This window comes from Centroberyx affinis, unplaced genomic scaffold (assembly GCF_046629955.1).
Source record: "Centroberyx affinis isolate AG114_WGS23_722 - 3 ecotype Tasmania unplaced genomic scaffold, CSIRO-AGI_Caff_v1 ptg000951l_1, whole genome shotgun sequence".
NCBI lineage: Eukaryota > Metazoa > Chordata > Actinopteri > Beryciformes > Berycidae > Centroberyx > Centroberyx affinis.
Window position 1 is genome coordinate 48,087 of NW_027279525.1, and position 16,171 is coordinate 64,257.

The 16,171-nt window shown below is 43.7% G+C and overlaps 1 protein-coding gene and 1 pseudogene across 3 annotated transcripts in view; both read left to right on the forward strand.

The window, feature by feature from the left end:
* Positions 1 to 9,854, forward strand: part of atp2a2b (ATPase sarcoplasmic/endoplasmic reticulum Ca2+ transporting 2b) — a 40,165-nt gene extending 30,311 nt beyond the window's left edge. For all 3 annotated transcript variants that reach the window (XM_071522092.1, XM_071522094.1, XM_071522093.1), the window contains 13 exons: positions 53 to 141; positions 400 to 502; positions 616 to 747; positions 940 to 1,059; positions 1,679 to 1,897; positions 2,148 to 2,271; positions 2,503 to 2,714; positions 3,056 to 3,276; positions 3,438 to 3,640; positions 3,981 to 4,066; positions 4,318 to 4,451; positions 5,254 to 5,371; positions 5,666 to 9,854. In XM_071522092.1, coding sequence (XP_071378193.1) covers positions 53 to 141; positions 400 to 502; positions 616 to 747; positions 940 to 1,059; positions 1,679 to 1,897; positions 2,148 to 2,271; positions 2,503 to 2,714; positions 3,056 to 3,276; positions 3,438 to 3,640; positions 3,981 to 4,066; positions 4,318 to 4,451; positions 5,254 to 5,371; positions 5,666 to 5,938 — 2,034 coding nt within the window. In that variant the 3' untranslated portion in view covers positions 5,939 to 9,854. The remainder of the gene's footprint in view (positions 1 to 52; positions 142 to 399; positions 503 to 615; positions 748 to 939; positions 1,060 to 1,678; positions 1,898 to 2,147; positions 2,272 to 2,502; positions 2,715 to 3,055; positions 3,277 to 3,437; positions 3,641 to 3,980; positions 4,067 to 4,317; positions 4,452 to 5,253; positions 5,372 to 5,665) is intronic.
* A 2,038-nt stretch (positions 9,855 to 11,892) lies between these two features.
* On the forward strand, positions 11,893 to 13,554 carry LOC139646162 (breakpoint cluster region protein pseudogene; annotated as a pseudogene).
* The last annotated feature ends 2,617 nt before the right edge of the window (positions 13,555 to 16,171 follow it).

Genomic DNA, 16,171 nt, shown 5'->3' on the forward strand with positions numbered 1-16,171 from the left:
TCAGCCTTTACTATTATGTATGGATAGTTTCTCAACCATTTTTGTGTCTTAGATGTTCGTCATTGACCAGGTGGTGGGCGATCACTGCTCCCTGAAAGAATTCACCGTCACTGGTTCTACATATGCCCCTGATGGAGAAGTGTGAGTATTCAGTCTCACACACATGCCTGCTGTGAAATGAACTTACTGTACCTATAACAAGACAACTCGATTTACCTTTAGCTTCCCTTTAAACAAAAGTCCTATCTTTTAGACACAATGCTCCGATTTATACCAAATGGATCTAAACACGATATCGATACAAATCTTTTCCCCCCTTGTCTTTTCATGTCGTCTTCAACTAGCCCTGCAATTGGCTCACTCACTGCCTCTCCCTGTCTATTTTTGTGCTTTGTTTAGGTTCCATGATAGCAAACCAGTGAAGTGTTCCCAGTACGATGCCTTGGTGGAGTTGGCGTCCATCTGTGCTCTATGTAATGATTCCTCATTGGACTATAATGAGGTTGGTAGTGCAACATTTTTGCCTGATCACTTGTTCATAATGGTTCACAGGACCTAATTTGTTTTGTGTGGCATTTTCTTATGAAGATTAACCATCTGTGTGTTTTTCTCTAGTCCAAAGGTGTGTATGAGAAGGTTGGTGAGGCCACAGAGACGGCGCTCACCTGCCTGGTGGAGAAGATGAATGTGTTTGACACAGATGTTAAGGGCTTGTCCAAGATTGAGAGAGCCAACGCCTGTAACTCCGTATGTAACTTTTCAGTTCCTCAGTCAATACCTTTAAATACAAACGGTGTAAAAGAGTAATTCTTGTTATGTTTTGTTTTTTGTTTATTTTATTCAAATAAGATAAACCATAATAAATGGAGAAATGATAACAAATTTCTGTTAAAAGGACAATGAAGTGCTCATTGTACTGTTTTATGCATATATCTTTAGGTGATCAAGCAGCTGATGAAGAAGGAGTTTACCTTGGAATTTTCCCGAGACAGAAAGTCCATGTCTGTGTACTGCACTCCTAACAAGGCTCGCTCCTCCATTGGCAAGATGTTTGTCAAGGTAAGACACAAACGAGTCGAGCATTACTCAAGGTTTGACTTGTACAGAGACGTCTGTGACATAAAAAACTTTGAAGTAAGTCATTGGATTTTGTTGACCAATCAACTAGCCCATTTTTATCAAAAAATCTGAAAATTCACCTTTCCTTCATTCTCTTTCTCCTTTAGACTAATGGAATCATAGAATAATAGATATCTTAGATCTGGTCTTTGTCATCAAAAGATAGTGGACATTTTGAATATTGTGATACAAGGGATGTTTTCTTAGGAATATTAAAAACACTTACTTGACTAAATTAATCTGTCTGAGACCCTGATAGCCTATTAACCGTGTAAACTTCAGCAGCTCTAGACTAGTGTGATTGGATCATAAACTTGCCTGAATGGGACAGGATATCAGGTGTTTTCACTAAATGTAAAGCTCTGCCTTTACTTATTGCATGTATTTACACCCTGTGGTTGATCCCTTACTTCTCAGGGTTTGGATTTTTCAGCTTTTTCCTGGATTTCAGTAGTTTTTCTGACCCATTTTTCATTCAAGATTACTTCATATCCTGCTTTTCTGTGTCGCTCTGATCAAATCCTGCATTTTAAATTCACTTGTGCATGCCTCCTTATAGGGTGCCCCTGAGGGCGTGATTGACAGGTGCACCCACATCCGTGTGGGCAGCAACAAGGTGCCCCTGACCCCTGGCATCAAGGAGAAGGTGATGTCAGTGATCAGGGAGTACGGGACAGGCAGGGACACCCTGCGCTGTCTGGCCCTGGCCACCCGAGACAACCCCATGAGCAAGGAGGACCTGGTGTTGGAGGACTCGGCCCGCTTCGTTGAGTACGAGGTGAGAGTTGGCACAATTGATGCTGTATTTTCATTTGCCAGTACACTTTGTTAGCTGTAAACATCTGACATCACATTCCCAATCAAATGTTTATTACTACTAGCAGTTGGACTTTGCATTAATTGCAATTGGCCAATTATATAATAATAATAATATATAGTAATTACTTATAAATGTAAGTGAATGAATGAGTGCAATAATCTTAAAATATTTGCCTGATTTTATTGTACTTTTTTTTTTTTTTATCCAGACCGATCTGACGTTTGTGGGCTGTGTGGGCATGCTGGACCCCCCCAGGGCAGAGGTGGCAGCCTCTATTAAACTGTGCCGTCTGGCCGGCATCCGAGTAATCATGATCACTGGAGACAACAAAGGTATGTGGAGAGGGTCATACGAGACCATCTGCCTTCACAGAGAGTGTAGAAGCAAACAGGACAAACAAATCATTATGCTAACTTATTGGTGGTCTGGATTCCAAAATGCAAGAGAACAATCTACCAATCAATACTCAAGTACTGGGGAAATGGTGAAATATAGCTCTGCATACTCACTCGCATTCCAGGAAGACCTAACAAGTTAATAATCTACCTTCATATATGTCTCAGGGACGGCTGTGGCTATCTGCAGACGTATTGGCATTTTTGGCGAGGAAGACGACGTCTCCAGCATGGCTTTCACTGGCCGGGAGTTTGATGACCTAACGCCTGCCGCACAAAGAGACGCTGTGGTCAAGGCCCGCTGCTTTGCCCGTGTGGAGCCCTCGCATAAATCCAAAATTGTTGAGTTTCTGCAGTCCTACGATGAAATTACTGCTATGGTAAGAAAAAAGCCCATCGGTTCCTGTTTACCATTATCTGTGAGTTGGTTCTTAAATTATCAATGTGCTGTACAATCTGGCCTACTAACTTCAAAAATGCACTTTAATATTTTTGGTCCATATACTGTAGGTTAATATAATCTGTGTATCAAATATGATTTTTTGACCCTTAACTACCATCTATTTCTAATAGGAAATTAGATTAGATGAGACTTATTAAAACTTAAAGGTTCCCCATGGGGAAATGATATAGCATCCCTGGAAAATTTGAAACACTGAAAATTGTAATAAACCATAATTGTAACTGATCATTCCCTGCCCTGTTTTCTCCCTCTCTTCAGACTGGGGATGGAGTAAATGATGCCCCTGCTCTCAAGAAGGCTGAGATTGGCATTGCCATGGGTTCAGGCACAGCTGTGGCCAAGACCGCCTCTGAGATGGTGCTGGCTGATGATAACTTCTCCACCATTGTAGCTGCAGTCGAGGAAGGGAGAGCCATCTACAACAACATGAAACAGTTCATCAGATACCTCATCTCCTCAAACGTGGGAGAGGTTGTCTGGTAAGGAAGATTTATACAAACACACGCTCATTCCCTGTACAACCCCATCCACCTTAAATACACACATGCATGCACACATGCTGCCTGTGCTGCACACAATGTCTTATTCTCTTGCATTCGCACACACATCATAGTCATAACCGCACTTCTCTTGTGTGTAGTATCTTCCTGACTGCAGCACTGGGTTTCCCTGAAGCCCTGATCCCTGTTCAGCTGCTCTGGGTCAACCTGGTGACCGATGGTTTGCCTGCCACCGCCCTCGGCTTCAACCCCCCAGACCTAGACATCATGAACAAGCCCCCGCGCAACGCCCGCGAGCCGCTCATCTCCGGATGGCTCTTCTTCAGATACCTGGCTATTGGATGTGAGTGAGACAATGTGGTGTTTATTGATGAGTCTTTCAAAAGAACAGAAGAGGAGGGAAATAATTACTAGAGCGTTGATGGATTGACTCTGTGTGCGTTCATTGTATGTGATGCTCATGTAGTCCTCTCATCCCTTACCATATGTTCTCACTGCAGCTAACAGCTAGCTCAAATCAGCCACAGTAGCACAGTTATGTGGTTGCTAGTGGTGTGAAAGCAGAGTTTAATGTCAGAAGTCACTGAAAAATGTTCATGCTTCATCTCAGTTTGCCTTTCTCTCTGATATAAGTGCACAAGCATGTGATATCTCACCTTGATAGATGCGCTTTGCCTCACCAGGTTATGTGGGTGCTGCCACTGTTGGTGCTGCTGCCTGGTGGTTTGTTGCTGCTGAGGATGGTCCCAGGATTACCTTTTACCAACTGGTAGGAACCTGAGCCACACAAATACTATTACTCTTAATTTACAACACACAAACTCTCATAGACCTAGCTCAAATGCATACACTCTTATGAGTGTGAGAAGATGGTTTTCCATATAGATATGATGAAATAATTTTACTTTATGCAGTACACACACTAAAATACATTAATATATAATAATGTGTGAAGTATATAATATATAGTATATTGTATAGTACCTTGACTGCTGTTTCCCCCCCTGCCGCTTCTTATAGAGCCACTTCCTGCAGTGTGGTCCAGAGAATCCAGACTTCAAAGGTCTGGACTGTGAGCTGTTTGAGTCTCCCTACCCAATGACCATGGCGCTGTCTGTGCTGGTCACCATTGAGATGTGTAACGCCCTCAACAGGTCAGCTTGAACAAGGCATCTTACCAAGTCCTTCTCAGAGACAACAGCTTTTGAAACCTGCTAGAGTTCCCAATACTCTGATGCTTCTGACATGTTTAATATGCTTGTTCTTTAGTCAACAGATACAATACCAGTTACTGTAGTAACCAGAGTCTTTTGCTGATATTGCTCTGTGACAAATTTCATTCTAGGAATAAAAAAAAAATGTAATCAGTGGACACTAAAAAATGTCCCAAAACCATCAGTTTCCCACTATTATTCAATGCATGTTTAGCCCCAATTATCTTACTAAGCCATGTCAACTTCAGGGGTGAACTTGGACATGCATCTGCATCTTAACAGAGTGTATTATCCAGTTGTTAATGGGTTTGGGTGTATCAGACTGCAACAGATGCATTTCCATTTATCCCTTAGTGTTAGAAATGAATTGGATACAGTTGAATGTGTCAATTATGATCTTGCTCTGCTTTTCCCAATTTTACAAAAGAACCAGTTGCTGGTACATAAGCCTCTTTGTGTTTGGAAATTGTACTTGGAGAAAGGGTTTTAATATTGTTTCAAATATTTGTATCTGTTTTAGCGCTGGCCACAAAAGGACATAACGGCTCTTCAATTCTTTCTTTTTTTTTTTTAAGTATTCTGAATTATTGGGCTTCTATTTTACCAAGCCCTGATGCAGAGCCATACCATATCAACATGTTAACAAAATTGGGGGGAAAAAGTGAGTGTGTTTCAAGTAGTGCCTACTAAGTCAGTGAGTATTAAATAAACGTGGCCATTTGTCTTTGCGTTGTCACTCCAGTGTGTCAGAGAACCAGTCCCTGCTGCGTATGCCTCCCTGGGAGAATGTGTGGTTGCTGGGAGCCATCTGCCTCTCCATGTCCCTGCACTTCCTCATCCTCTATGTGGAGCCTCTACCAGTGAGAAATACTTCCTTTCATTTTAGTTGATTGACACATAGAATGGGATAATTGGAGTGGGCGCACACTGAATGACAGTAACATGGATGTAAAGTATCACCCAATGCTACCAACATAAGCTTCTATCATTCCTATGCTCCAACAAGGTTTGCTGGAATATTTGTAACTTTGCTCATTAGACACTAAAATACAATTACGGGTTATTCTGTGAAGCTAGAAATAAGATTCACAAGGAGAAATGTGGAGAATAAACCGAACAAATCTCAACGCCTTGTCTTGTGTGCTCCTTCTCAGATCATCTTCCAGATCACACCTCTGAATCTCACCCAGTGGCTGATGGTGATGAAGATCTCACTGCCTGTCATTCTGCTGGACGAGCTGCTTAAGTTTGCCGCCAGGAACTACCTGGAGCCCGGTAAAGAGCTGGAGAAGCCTGCCGGCACCAAAGGCTGCCGCCTGTCTGCATGTATGGAGGGAATCTCCTGGCCCTTTGTGGCCGTTTCCCTCCCCTTGGTGCTCTGGATCTACAGCTCCGACACTAACATGGCCGACATGTTCTGGTCCTGACTGACTTGAGCACAACCCTGACTTTTCCATTTCCCTCTTCCCCACCGCCACTCCCCACTTTTCTCTCCCTCTTCCCTCTCTGCCTTCCTACGTGTGCATAGCTAGTGTGTGTGCGTGTTTGTAGAGTTAGAGTGTGTGCTTGTGTGTGCCTGTGGAGTGTGCACGAGAAGGACCAAGTTTAACACACGAAACGTAACAAATAATATAAAAATGTAACATTGAAAAGTTTTTTGGGTTTTTTTTGTGGGGGGGAGGAGATTTGTGAATGGGTGAGGCTTTAAATGCGAGTGTTAGACGACCATCACTCCCGTAGCTGTGGACATTTTCGCTGGTTTGAATACTGTTATCAGGCTTTGTTTTTTGTTATTGTCAATATTGCCTTTTAAATTTGTACTTTTAATGATTTGGGATTATCATTCATCTCATTTCACTACAGTAACAACAGCAGATTGTGTTTTGTTAAGCTTCTCTTTTTCATACAAAATTTAGATATTCAAAAGCAGTCCATTGACCTGTACAGAGATTTAACACTATTTTATGCAACTGTTGTTTTTTTTTTTTTTTTCTAAATTGCTTTGTAAATCATTTGACCAGCGTGGCTTAGAGAGAACGCCTTGATTTATTTTCTAATGTTTACCATTGTGTCTTCAGTATAAACTTAGAACTCTTTCAGAGTGGACAAGCTCCGTGCAGCAGAGGAGGATGAGGAAAGGTTTGGGAGTGAACGTTTGAATGCACCGCTGAAACAAAAAAATGAAAAAAAAAAAAAAATATCCTGAAAAATGAAAGCTGCATGTTCTGTGACTAAGCATGAACTTTATGTGGTTTTTCATTTCTAATTTAATTGTGTATGTCCCCCCATGTTAGTGTATAAATTACCTTCATGGATGTTTTTTTTACTATTATGATTTGAAAAGCCAGTTTTTCTGCACTAGGCAGAGCACAGCTACCTCAATATGATACATTTTTGCTCATCTCTAGATGCTTTTCCTCATGTGGCTTTCCACAGTCAACAGTCAACACTTCTATTCCAACTACAGCATAACATCTGAGGTGTGCCCCTATTTGCTTGTGCAGAAAACGAACAAAATCGTCCTTCCCTCTAACCTAAGGATATAGTTTTGTTTGTGTTTTTTAATTGATATTTGACATTCATTAACTTTATTTGTGTTGTGTTTTTGAGACGGAACTGGGAGGGGATGAAGAAGTATGTTAATATTGCCATCGCCATAGGGTATGGGGTTTGATTCAAAGGAGAGTAATGTTGAGAACTTACGAAAAATACTACTAATACATCCCGTACTCCAAACACCAACTTGGATTGCAAATGAGGCCCCAAATATGTTTCTACTTCAAGGAAAAATACACTCATGAACCCTTTGAATCAAAGTGTTTTCTGTCTTTATTTAATAGGACTGACACAAATGGGTTTGTGAGATAATTTCTATCCAGTGTTTTTTTTTTTTTGTATGTGCATACAATACTTGAATACAGGTCATGTACAGACTGATGAATGCTTCATGTTTACTGGGCACAACATTGCGGGCAGGGGATATTTATGATACAGAGAACAGATCTAGTGTATTTTTGACCCTTTCAAAGGCTTTAATGAATATGGGTCTTACAATTTGTACTAGGCATACCATACCTTGTAGTAGTGTATACATGTTGCATCGGAGTCCATACAGTCACCACACCAGTCTTATGCATTATTTTGTACTGAAATAGGCTCGTGTGGGAAAACACCCGTGTTCAAAGCATGTTTTTTGGTAGAAGCCTGGGTTTGTTCGCACTGTGTGTCTGTGTTCCACTTACAACAACTGTGTGCTTTTTCCTTCAATGCCTTCCACTGGCTCCCCTGTCACTAGAGTGAGTATCCCTTTGCTTCCTTCACACTCCACAAAACACCAATCCACCACAGTGAAATCTATTAACCAAACAGGAGGTACAGAGAGAACCACTCTCCATTTGTAATAGAGATCCTCCCCACATACATTTTCTTTGATTGGTTTACACCTTTTAACTTAAAGGTCCAGTGCAATGACAATTGCACTTATCAATTTCATTATATCATTTAATAAAGGGACCTGTTCATGTAAAGTTACATCAATTATTATAACTGTCAGCACTGTGGAAAACTCTTCCTCTGGTTTGGCAACAGAAACAAACGGATGTAGAATTCCCATCTACCTCCTGGTGTAAATGATGTCACCTACACCCAGGTTTTAATGAATGCTCTGATTGGTCGACAGTATGCATAGTTAATAAGGTGTCCCATAGTCTGTCAGACAACAGATCAGCCAGCTGCTTGCCAAACTAGCCAAAATCTCTGTGCCTCCGTTGTCGCTGGTTGCTGAAGTTCCAACACTGGATATTTGTTCCCCAAAGACAGAAATATTGTCTGCAGTGAATGATTATTATAGTTATAGGGGAGGTTTGGCTCTCACAAGCTTTGTACGGTCTAACCATCAAAAACTGATCAAACTTTTCCCGACTGAGTTGAAATCATTGCAAATTAAATTTTCCCATCAGAAATAGGTTAACAAACCATTTTGGGTGCTGATCCATAGTTCAAGAAAACCAGGGAAAACCAGCGTTAATTTGGACCTCATTTCCACATGGCACTATTGTGAATGTCACTGTGCACCGTTCTTTTCACCCCGCTGACACTTGCTTATATTCACAAAATCAACATCTTGGTAATATGGCATGAAATGAGTTATTTTAACAATATTTTTTGACGGAAGGCACATGTCTTTTGTACTAATTCAGCTTTTCTCTCCCCTTTTTAGGTTGGCTCTCGTAAAAGCTTCCATTCCCTGCAATTAGAGTTAGATGCAGAAGCTGGAATCATCATCATCATCATCATCATCGCCCTGCAATCCAGCATGTGTGCTCTCTGTAACTTCACACACCTCAGACACTGTGGTGACCAGCATTGTGTTTTACCCTGCACAGACAAAAGGACAGGTTTTCATACTCAGTAATGCCAAAAAAAAACAAATAACCAAATACATAAGGGTATATAGGGTTTGGGATTCCAGAGTGAAGGTGATGGAGCATGGTTCCCACTGCCCTACACACACACACACTTACACACACTCTTACACACACATTACCTCTGTGTGTAGATGCTATATTAACATGACTATTCCAGATTTGTGTGCAGGGAAGTCCTCGATACCCTCGGCATTCCTCCTTGCATGAATAACTTATTTCCAAACTTCCATGGTTCCTTGACACTTAAAACGATTTTAAAACACTGGGTTGACCGGTCATAGCTGTATATCAATGTACAATACACTTATCATGCATGCGTTTCAGCTGTATGTAGGCTTTGCAGTTTATATTTATAGATTATAATATTGTATAATGCTCAGAATTACGTAATTAAAGATGGTTTTACAGAGGAAGATATATCAGATATTAGGAAATCACTGTTTTTATTATAATGCTTTGGGGAATTTGCACAATGTGTGACTTGGAGAAATGACTCTTACTAAGAACTTGACTGTGGTCTACTACTTGAGTTTGAACTTTATTTTTAATTTTTTTGTCACGACTGTAGGCCAATCATCATTCGTTTACTTTCTGATGAATTGGTCCTTTGTAATCAGGACAAGAGACTGACTCTTTGATTCATTGGTATCCTGCAATACAACAGTGTTCTGTACCTGTTGAGTGTTTTCTTTGTGTCTCTGCATTATTATTATTATTATCATCATGTATCTTATCAACTGCAGTAAAACTGTGATCTAACGTGAGGGGGCCTGTATCGTCCCCTCAACAACACTTTGTCGAAGAACAATATTAACCATGTAAAAAGACGGTCATTATTGATGTCTAATAATGATTGTACTTCATGCATTACCGAGATTGTGGTTTCAGGTAAATAAAACATATTATGGTCTTTGAATTGTTTCATTGTTTTATTGCTGTTGCAGACGTTGTATAGTCCAGAAAATGGGATGTCTTCACGTATGTCCATGTTAGATAGTATAAGTTTTGCTCCACTGTCCATTAACACATATGAGAGCTCCGATTACATGGATTAGGCTATATTATAAAATACAACAAATAAATAGCTACGTTTAGTCCTAGTTTGACAAAATAGAGTAACACTTTAAGATATCTCTATATTTTAGAGATATTGCAAGATGATTTTTTTTCTACAAGCTGATCTTCCCAAAACGTGCTTTCCAAAAGAAGCCGTTTAAATTACTTATTATGAAATCTGCATTAACAAGGCGGCTGTTAGACTACTAATACTGGGCTGCCAACTGGAAAGCACTAGACTGAAATTTTGAAATGGGCCTGTATATCTCTCTCGCGAACATCCACATGCGCACACACATCTTAACCCATAAAAACCGTAATATAGACCCTACTGTAGCCATTAAAGCCAATGAGCCGCAGGGTGGCAGTGTTGAGTTATGGATCCAACAACACGCCCGCAAGTTCTGTAACACCTGCCTGACAGGTAAACTATCGCCATTGAAAATAAAAAAAGAGTATGTTGAAATATTATAATTATGAATATTAATAGGCTATTAATAGCTACTAGTAGTAATAGTAGTGGTAGATTAGTAGCCCGCTGTTTCTTGAGACAATAGAAGGGGTAGGCCTATGTTGAAATATCATTATTAGAAGTATGAGCTTTATTAGGCTATATGATAATTATAGCTATTTACGTAGGCTATAGCATTCTCTTGACAAAATTACCAAGTGGTGTGGATAAAAGAAACATTAATCATTTAACTGTAATAGAAAAAAAAGATCTCATTGTGTTCTCAAAATGACAAACAACCCCTCATGTTAAAGAAATCTAAAAAAAAAAAAAAAAAAAAATGCAGTCCAGTCAGAGTTTTAGATGCTCGTGTTAGGCTAATATAAACTTTATAATAATATAATAAACTTATAATAAACTTTATTTACATAGCACTCTTCTACAGCTTCGGGATGGATATCACATACGGCTGAGTTTCATGATAAATCCATCTGGGGAGAAGGGAAAAAAAAGGAATAATTCAGGTGAGAGTTGAGCACATCTTGCTCTGTCTCTTTAACCAGCGCGCTCTCTGTCAGTCTGGTCCCTCCCATTCTTGCAGCCCCTCCAGTGTTGGACTGAGATGGGAGCGCACACAGCACCATCACGGGCAAGGAAACGGGATAAATCTGGAATAAAAATGCATCCCACAAATGCTCCGTGAAAAAAAAAATGGGATAACAAGGCTGAAGAAAACGTCAACCGATCCCGGATCCCGCCACAGTCTTTGTTGGGAAAAACGCACGCGCGCTGTCGTCGCTTATTGCTCTTTTCATCCATTCTCCTTGAGCGCTGCTGGTACAAAGGGCTTCAGGAACAAGAGCGCCAGGGAATATACATTGTCATATGAATGAACTGTGGACGAGCGCGAACGGATCAGTAGCCTATCGCACTATAATCGCGAATTTCAGACACAAGACAGTAAGTGAAACGAGGAGCATTTCTCACTTTCCCAGCCATAAAGCCTATACTACACGGGAGCCCGATCACTCGTTTCAGCGAAGACAGATGCTGTCATTGTGTCGAGGCTGAGATTTTTTTTTTTTTCCCCTTCATATTCTGCAAGTGGTCTTTCCTGGAATAATGCACGAGAAAGGCGAGCACTATAACATTTTATTCCTAGTGTCTCACACATTCCCAGCTATTCCTCTCACTGGGCACCAGCCGGTTTCTGTTGTTGATGATAGGATATATTGTTGCGGCTGCGCAACCGATGGAAAGTGTCAGCAATTAGACTGTGTGCTTTTGAACGGATTATCTATATTATAAATATTGTCACTGTTTTTTTTTACTGTAGTTTCCCATACGATTTTTTGCCCGTGGAGAACTGGACTAAAGTGACAAACGGTGCACCCCTGACATCACCCCTGTGTGTGCACTAAGGGTCGCTCAGAGGAATAAATTAACAACAATGGTGGAGCCGGTGGGATTCATCGAAGCGTGGAAAGCACAGTTCCCAGAGTCTGAGCCCCCTAAAATGGAGCTGAGGTCGGTGGGGGGCATCGAGCAGGAGCTGGAGAAATGCAAAGCCTCCATCAGAAGACTGGAGCAGGAGGTGAACAAGGAGCGCTTCCGCATGATCTACCTGCAGACCCTCCTGGCCAAGGAGAGGAAGAGCTACGACAGGCAGCGGTGGGGCTTCAGGAAGACGCCGCTGAACGAGGGGATGGACCCGGCGGCCACACAGGGTGCTGACTGCCTGTCCCAGCAGCCGCACATGCAGGAGACCGGCGGGGGAGTCGGAGGAGGTGGTGGCGTTGGGGACAGGAGCCGCTTCCAGCCCATCGGAGAAGCCAGCAGGTCTAAGCCTAGGCCTCCTCCGGCCAGGAAGTCGGCCTCCCACGGAGACGGCCTCGAGCTCCAGTCGGCCTTTGAGGTCCCTCAGCAGGCCGAGTCGATGTCCTGCGACAACCTGGACGGCCTGTCGCCATCCAAACAGAGAGGCGGCATCTCCGTCTCCCCCCGCAGGCCCAGCCAGCCGCCCCCAGACAAGGACCTGCCCTCTGACCCCAAGGACAAGCTGGGCATGGGACTGGGGGTGGCAGCGCTCAGGTCCAACTTCGAGAGGATCAAACGGGCCAACTCGCACTCCGCGGGTGATGTCGCCAAGGGCCAGGAGAAGCAACAGCAGCCACCGCCGCCTTTCTACACCAACATGGAGTTCCACCACGAGAGGGGTCTGGTCAGGGTCAACGACCGCGACGTCTCCGACAAGATCAGCACCCTGGGCAGCCAGGCCATGCAGATGGAGCGCAAGAGGTCCCTTCACTCCCTCCCAGGTAACCTGGCCACCGTGGCCGGGGAGTTACGCACCAGGCCGGTCTACCGGGGGCGTTCCACTGAAAGCACCTGTGGTTATGATGCTGAGTATGAAGACGGAGAGCCGAACCCGCGGCATTCAGCCAGGGCCAACGGGGGCAAGCCACCTCCCCCTCCCTGGCAGCCGTCTGACTTCCAGGCCTATTCCAGTGTCTATGTCGGTGGGGTGATGATGGGTGAAGGTGGCGGAGGGGACGGGAGGGGAGGCGGCAGTGGAGGTGGAGGCGGTGGTGGTGGGGTCACGATGAGAGACCACGGGGGAGGTGACGACCACCTCTTGACCTGGCCACGCCGCTCCTACTCCCCCGGGAGCTTTGAGGACGTCGGAGGAGGCGGCGGCTACACGCCGGACTGCAGCTCCAACGAGAACCTGACCTCCAGCGAAGAGGACTTCTCCTCGGGCCAGTCCAGCCACGTCTCCCCCAGCCCCACTACGGCCTTCCGCCGGCCCTTCAGGGAGAAGAGCCGCTCGCCGTCCCAGAACTCCCAGAACTCCCAGCACTCCTTCGACAGCAGCAGCCCCCCGACGCCGCAGTCCCAGAAGCGGCACCACCGGCAGCAGGGCGGCCACGTGGTCATGTCCGAGGCCACCATCGTTAGCGTCCGCAAGACCGGGCAGATCTGGCCGCCTGCCTCCCACCACGACCCCACGGCCCACGGCAGGGCCTCCCATGACAACAGTTTCCATGGAGACCACCTAGGTGAGTGGCGGCTGCAGTCTTTAATCTTTGTTACAGTGGAAGGAGAGTAGGTGGGCTGGAGTGGGCAGAACCTGGCACTAACTGTGGGCCTGGTTGTGGGGAGGGAGGGAAAATGAATGAATGAGTGAGTGGATGGAAGTAATTTAGTGATCCAGAAATTATGTTGCAGTCTATTTTGTTGCATTTTTAGTCTTTTCTTTATGTAAGAAGTCATCTTTGATGTTATGAAAGAAGTAATTCTTGGATACCTGACAGGTCAACACATGAGCACCGGCACAAAACGAGCCAAATGTTTGAGTGATGCATGTATGTGTAAGTAGCATAACGCACAAAGTGTGTGTGTGTGTGTGTGTGTGTGTGTGTATGTATGTGTGTTTGTGTTTGTATGCCTGCATGCACTCCACACACCTGACTGTGTGTCCTTTGGATGGCCTTGTGTGGGAGAGAGATCCACCCCTGCTTATTCCTGGAATGTCAGTTGGGTGAATAATAAATGCGGTCAGTCTGAGTTGAAACGGGAGGTCGAGCCTTTCTCAGACGACTCCAGGGGCTCGGTGTATGGAATCCCAAACACAGGTGTCTGTCTGTCTGTCTGTCTATTTGTCTGTCTGTCTGTCTGTCTGTCTGTCTGTCTATTTGTCTGTCTGTCTGTCTGTCTGTCTGTCTGTCTGTCTGCCTGACACCCAAGCAGACAGACCGTTGTAAAAAAGTGCAAGACAATTCCCTGAATCTCAACCTGAAACTCTTATCAGCTTTTAGCACTGACCAGGACAAAAGAAATGGCTCCCGCCCTTACTCCTCCACTCTCTCCAAACAATTAGCTGCAGTATCACTAACCACTAATTTGCAGCCTTTGAGCCCCAGTACCTGTAATAGAACAGCAGTTCCCAGACAGCTATGTAGCCTAGAGCTAAAGACCTGAGCATTGGGCCTGGCTCTGGGCCTGCCTAACTGGCTGCCAGGCTTAAGCAAAACAACAGAATATGTTGAAAATATCCAGAAGGACATTATGGGCAGTGTTACTGTAATTCTTCAGTAAAGTTTCTATTGTAGAGGCTGTGTCAGTACAGTTCAAAGATTTGAAATAATTTATAGATATACAGTATTGTTTGCCAAGGTGTGGTTAACTGCAGTGGTGTCCTGTGGCACCTTCTGGCCCGTTGTCTCCTGTGATTTTCTGCCGATGTGGTGAGTAGCGTTTTAGCGCCCACTGTATTGTAACGGAGTTGGGACTGGCGCCCTGCTGGACCAGACAGGCAGCAGGGTGTTGGCATCATATGCCTCTTCTGGTGCCAGGATGAGCTGGAAGGAGAGAGCGAGGGAAAGAGGTGGAGAGAGAGAAAGAGAGACAGAGAGAGTGGAGTAATAGGCTGGGAAAATAGAAAAAGATAAAGAGAAAAAGTTTGAAAGCAGAAGAGAAGAGGGGGAATAGAGGGACACTAACTATGTCACAGCCCCTCTTTTTTGTGTATGACAGAAAGAGGGTTTCATGTCCATCAGATTAGGGATGTTGGCCTACTGTACTTCACAGTCATAAACTTCTGTCTTGACTCCAGAGTATGATAGTTCAATCAGTTATGTGTAATATCTCAGTAATTCTTTGTCCGATATATTGACATTACTGGCATCATACAGGTAATTATTGGTAGCATTACTGTCAGAAACTATAACAATATTGTTAATAGCCCAAATATTCTGTATGGAGAGCTGGTCTCTGTACACCTAAACTTAATTTATTTCAATAGAAGAGCTGATACGGTGGCTGTAGTGTAATCAACCTTAAACCAACAAGCCCAAACTACAGGACTGCATCATGTCTGGTAAAACTTCTTGGACATGAGACACTGCCCCCATGCTCTGTGAAAGATTGATGCTTAGAGATCAACAAGACGTCTACCCTTTTAATGAACCCCCCCCCCCTCCAAACAAACACAGCGCACCACCTCTCCCTTTTTCTGAAGGCAAACATAAACAACAAAACTCAGCTGGCCTCAGACAGGCCTTCATGTTTTTTTGTAAAAAAAAAAAAAAAAAAATCCTTTGATCTCAGCGACTGCTATGTGAGCAAGGAAAACATGTACAGTGAATAGTGCTCAGATATGTTGGGAGGTCGTTTAATTTGTCGTTAATCAGAAAGCCTGCCCTCCATGGGAGCTGTCACACTCTGCTTTGTATTCTGTTTTTCATAGATGACAAGCAGCAGGCAAGAACAACACTAACATCCCTAGCTCCAAGAACAGCTAAGATTAGCCAGGCTGTGGCTAGTTTGCAGCAAAACCAGAGAGAGAGAGTCCCCAAGCAAATGGCTAGCTAATTCCCCAGCTGCTATGTTTAGGATTATCTCTGCCCTGTCTGCTCTCTTTGTTTTAACATCTTTTCCACAACAATGAGCCCTGTGGGGAGTTAGGCTAGCCGGAAGAGAAGGGATGGAGCTGGGGATGGGGGGGGGATGTGTTGCAGACAGCGATGCATTTAGTGGGATAATCTGGAATTTGAACATAAGAAGAAAATGTTGGTTAGACACCCCGCAGAGAGCTGGTTCCCATCTGGGGTTTGAGCTGTGGGCAAACGGGCATGATGCTGACAGTTATGGTGATGATTGGGACATTCGCGACATCACTTTGGGTCCCAATTTATAGCTTTACTAACCAGGATAGAGAGGATAGA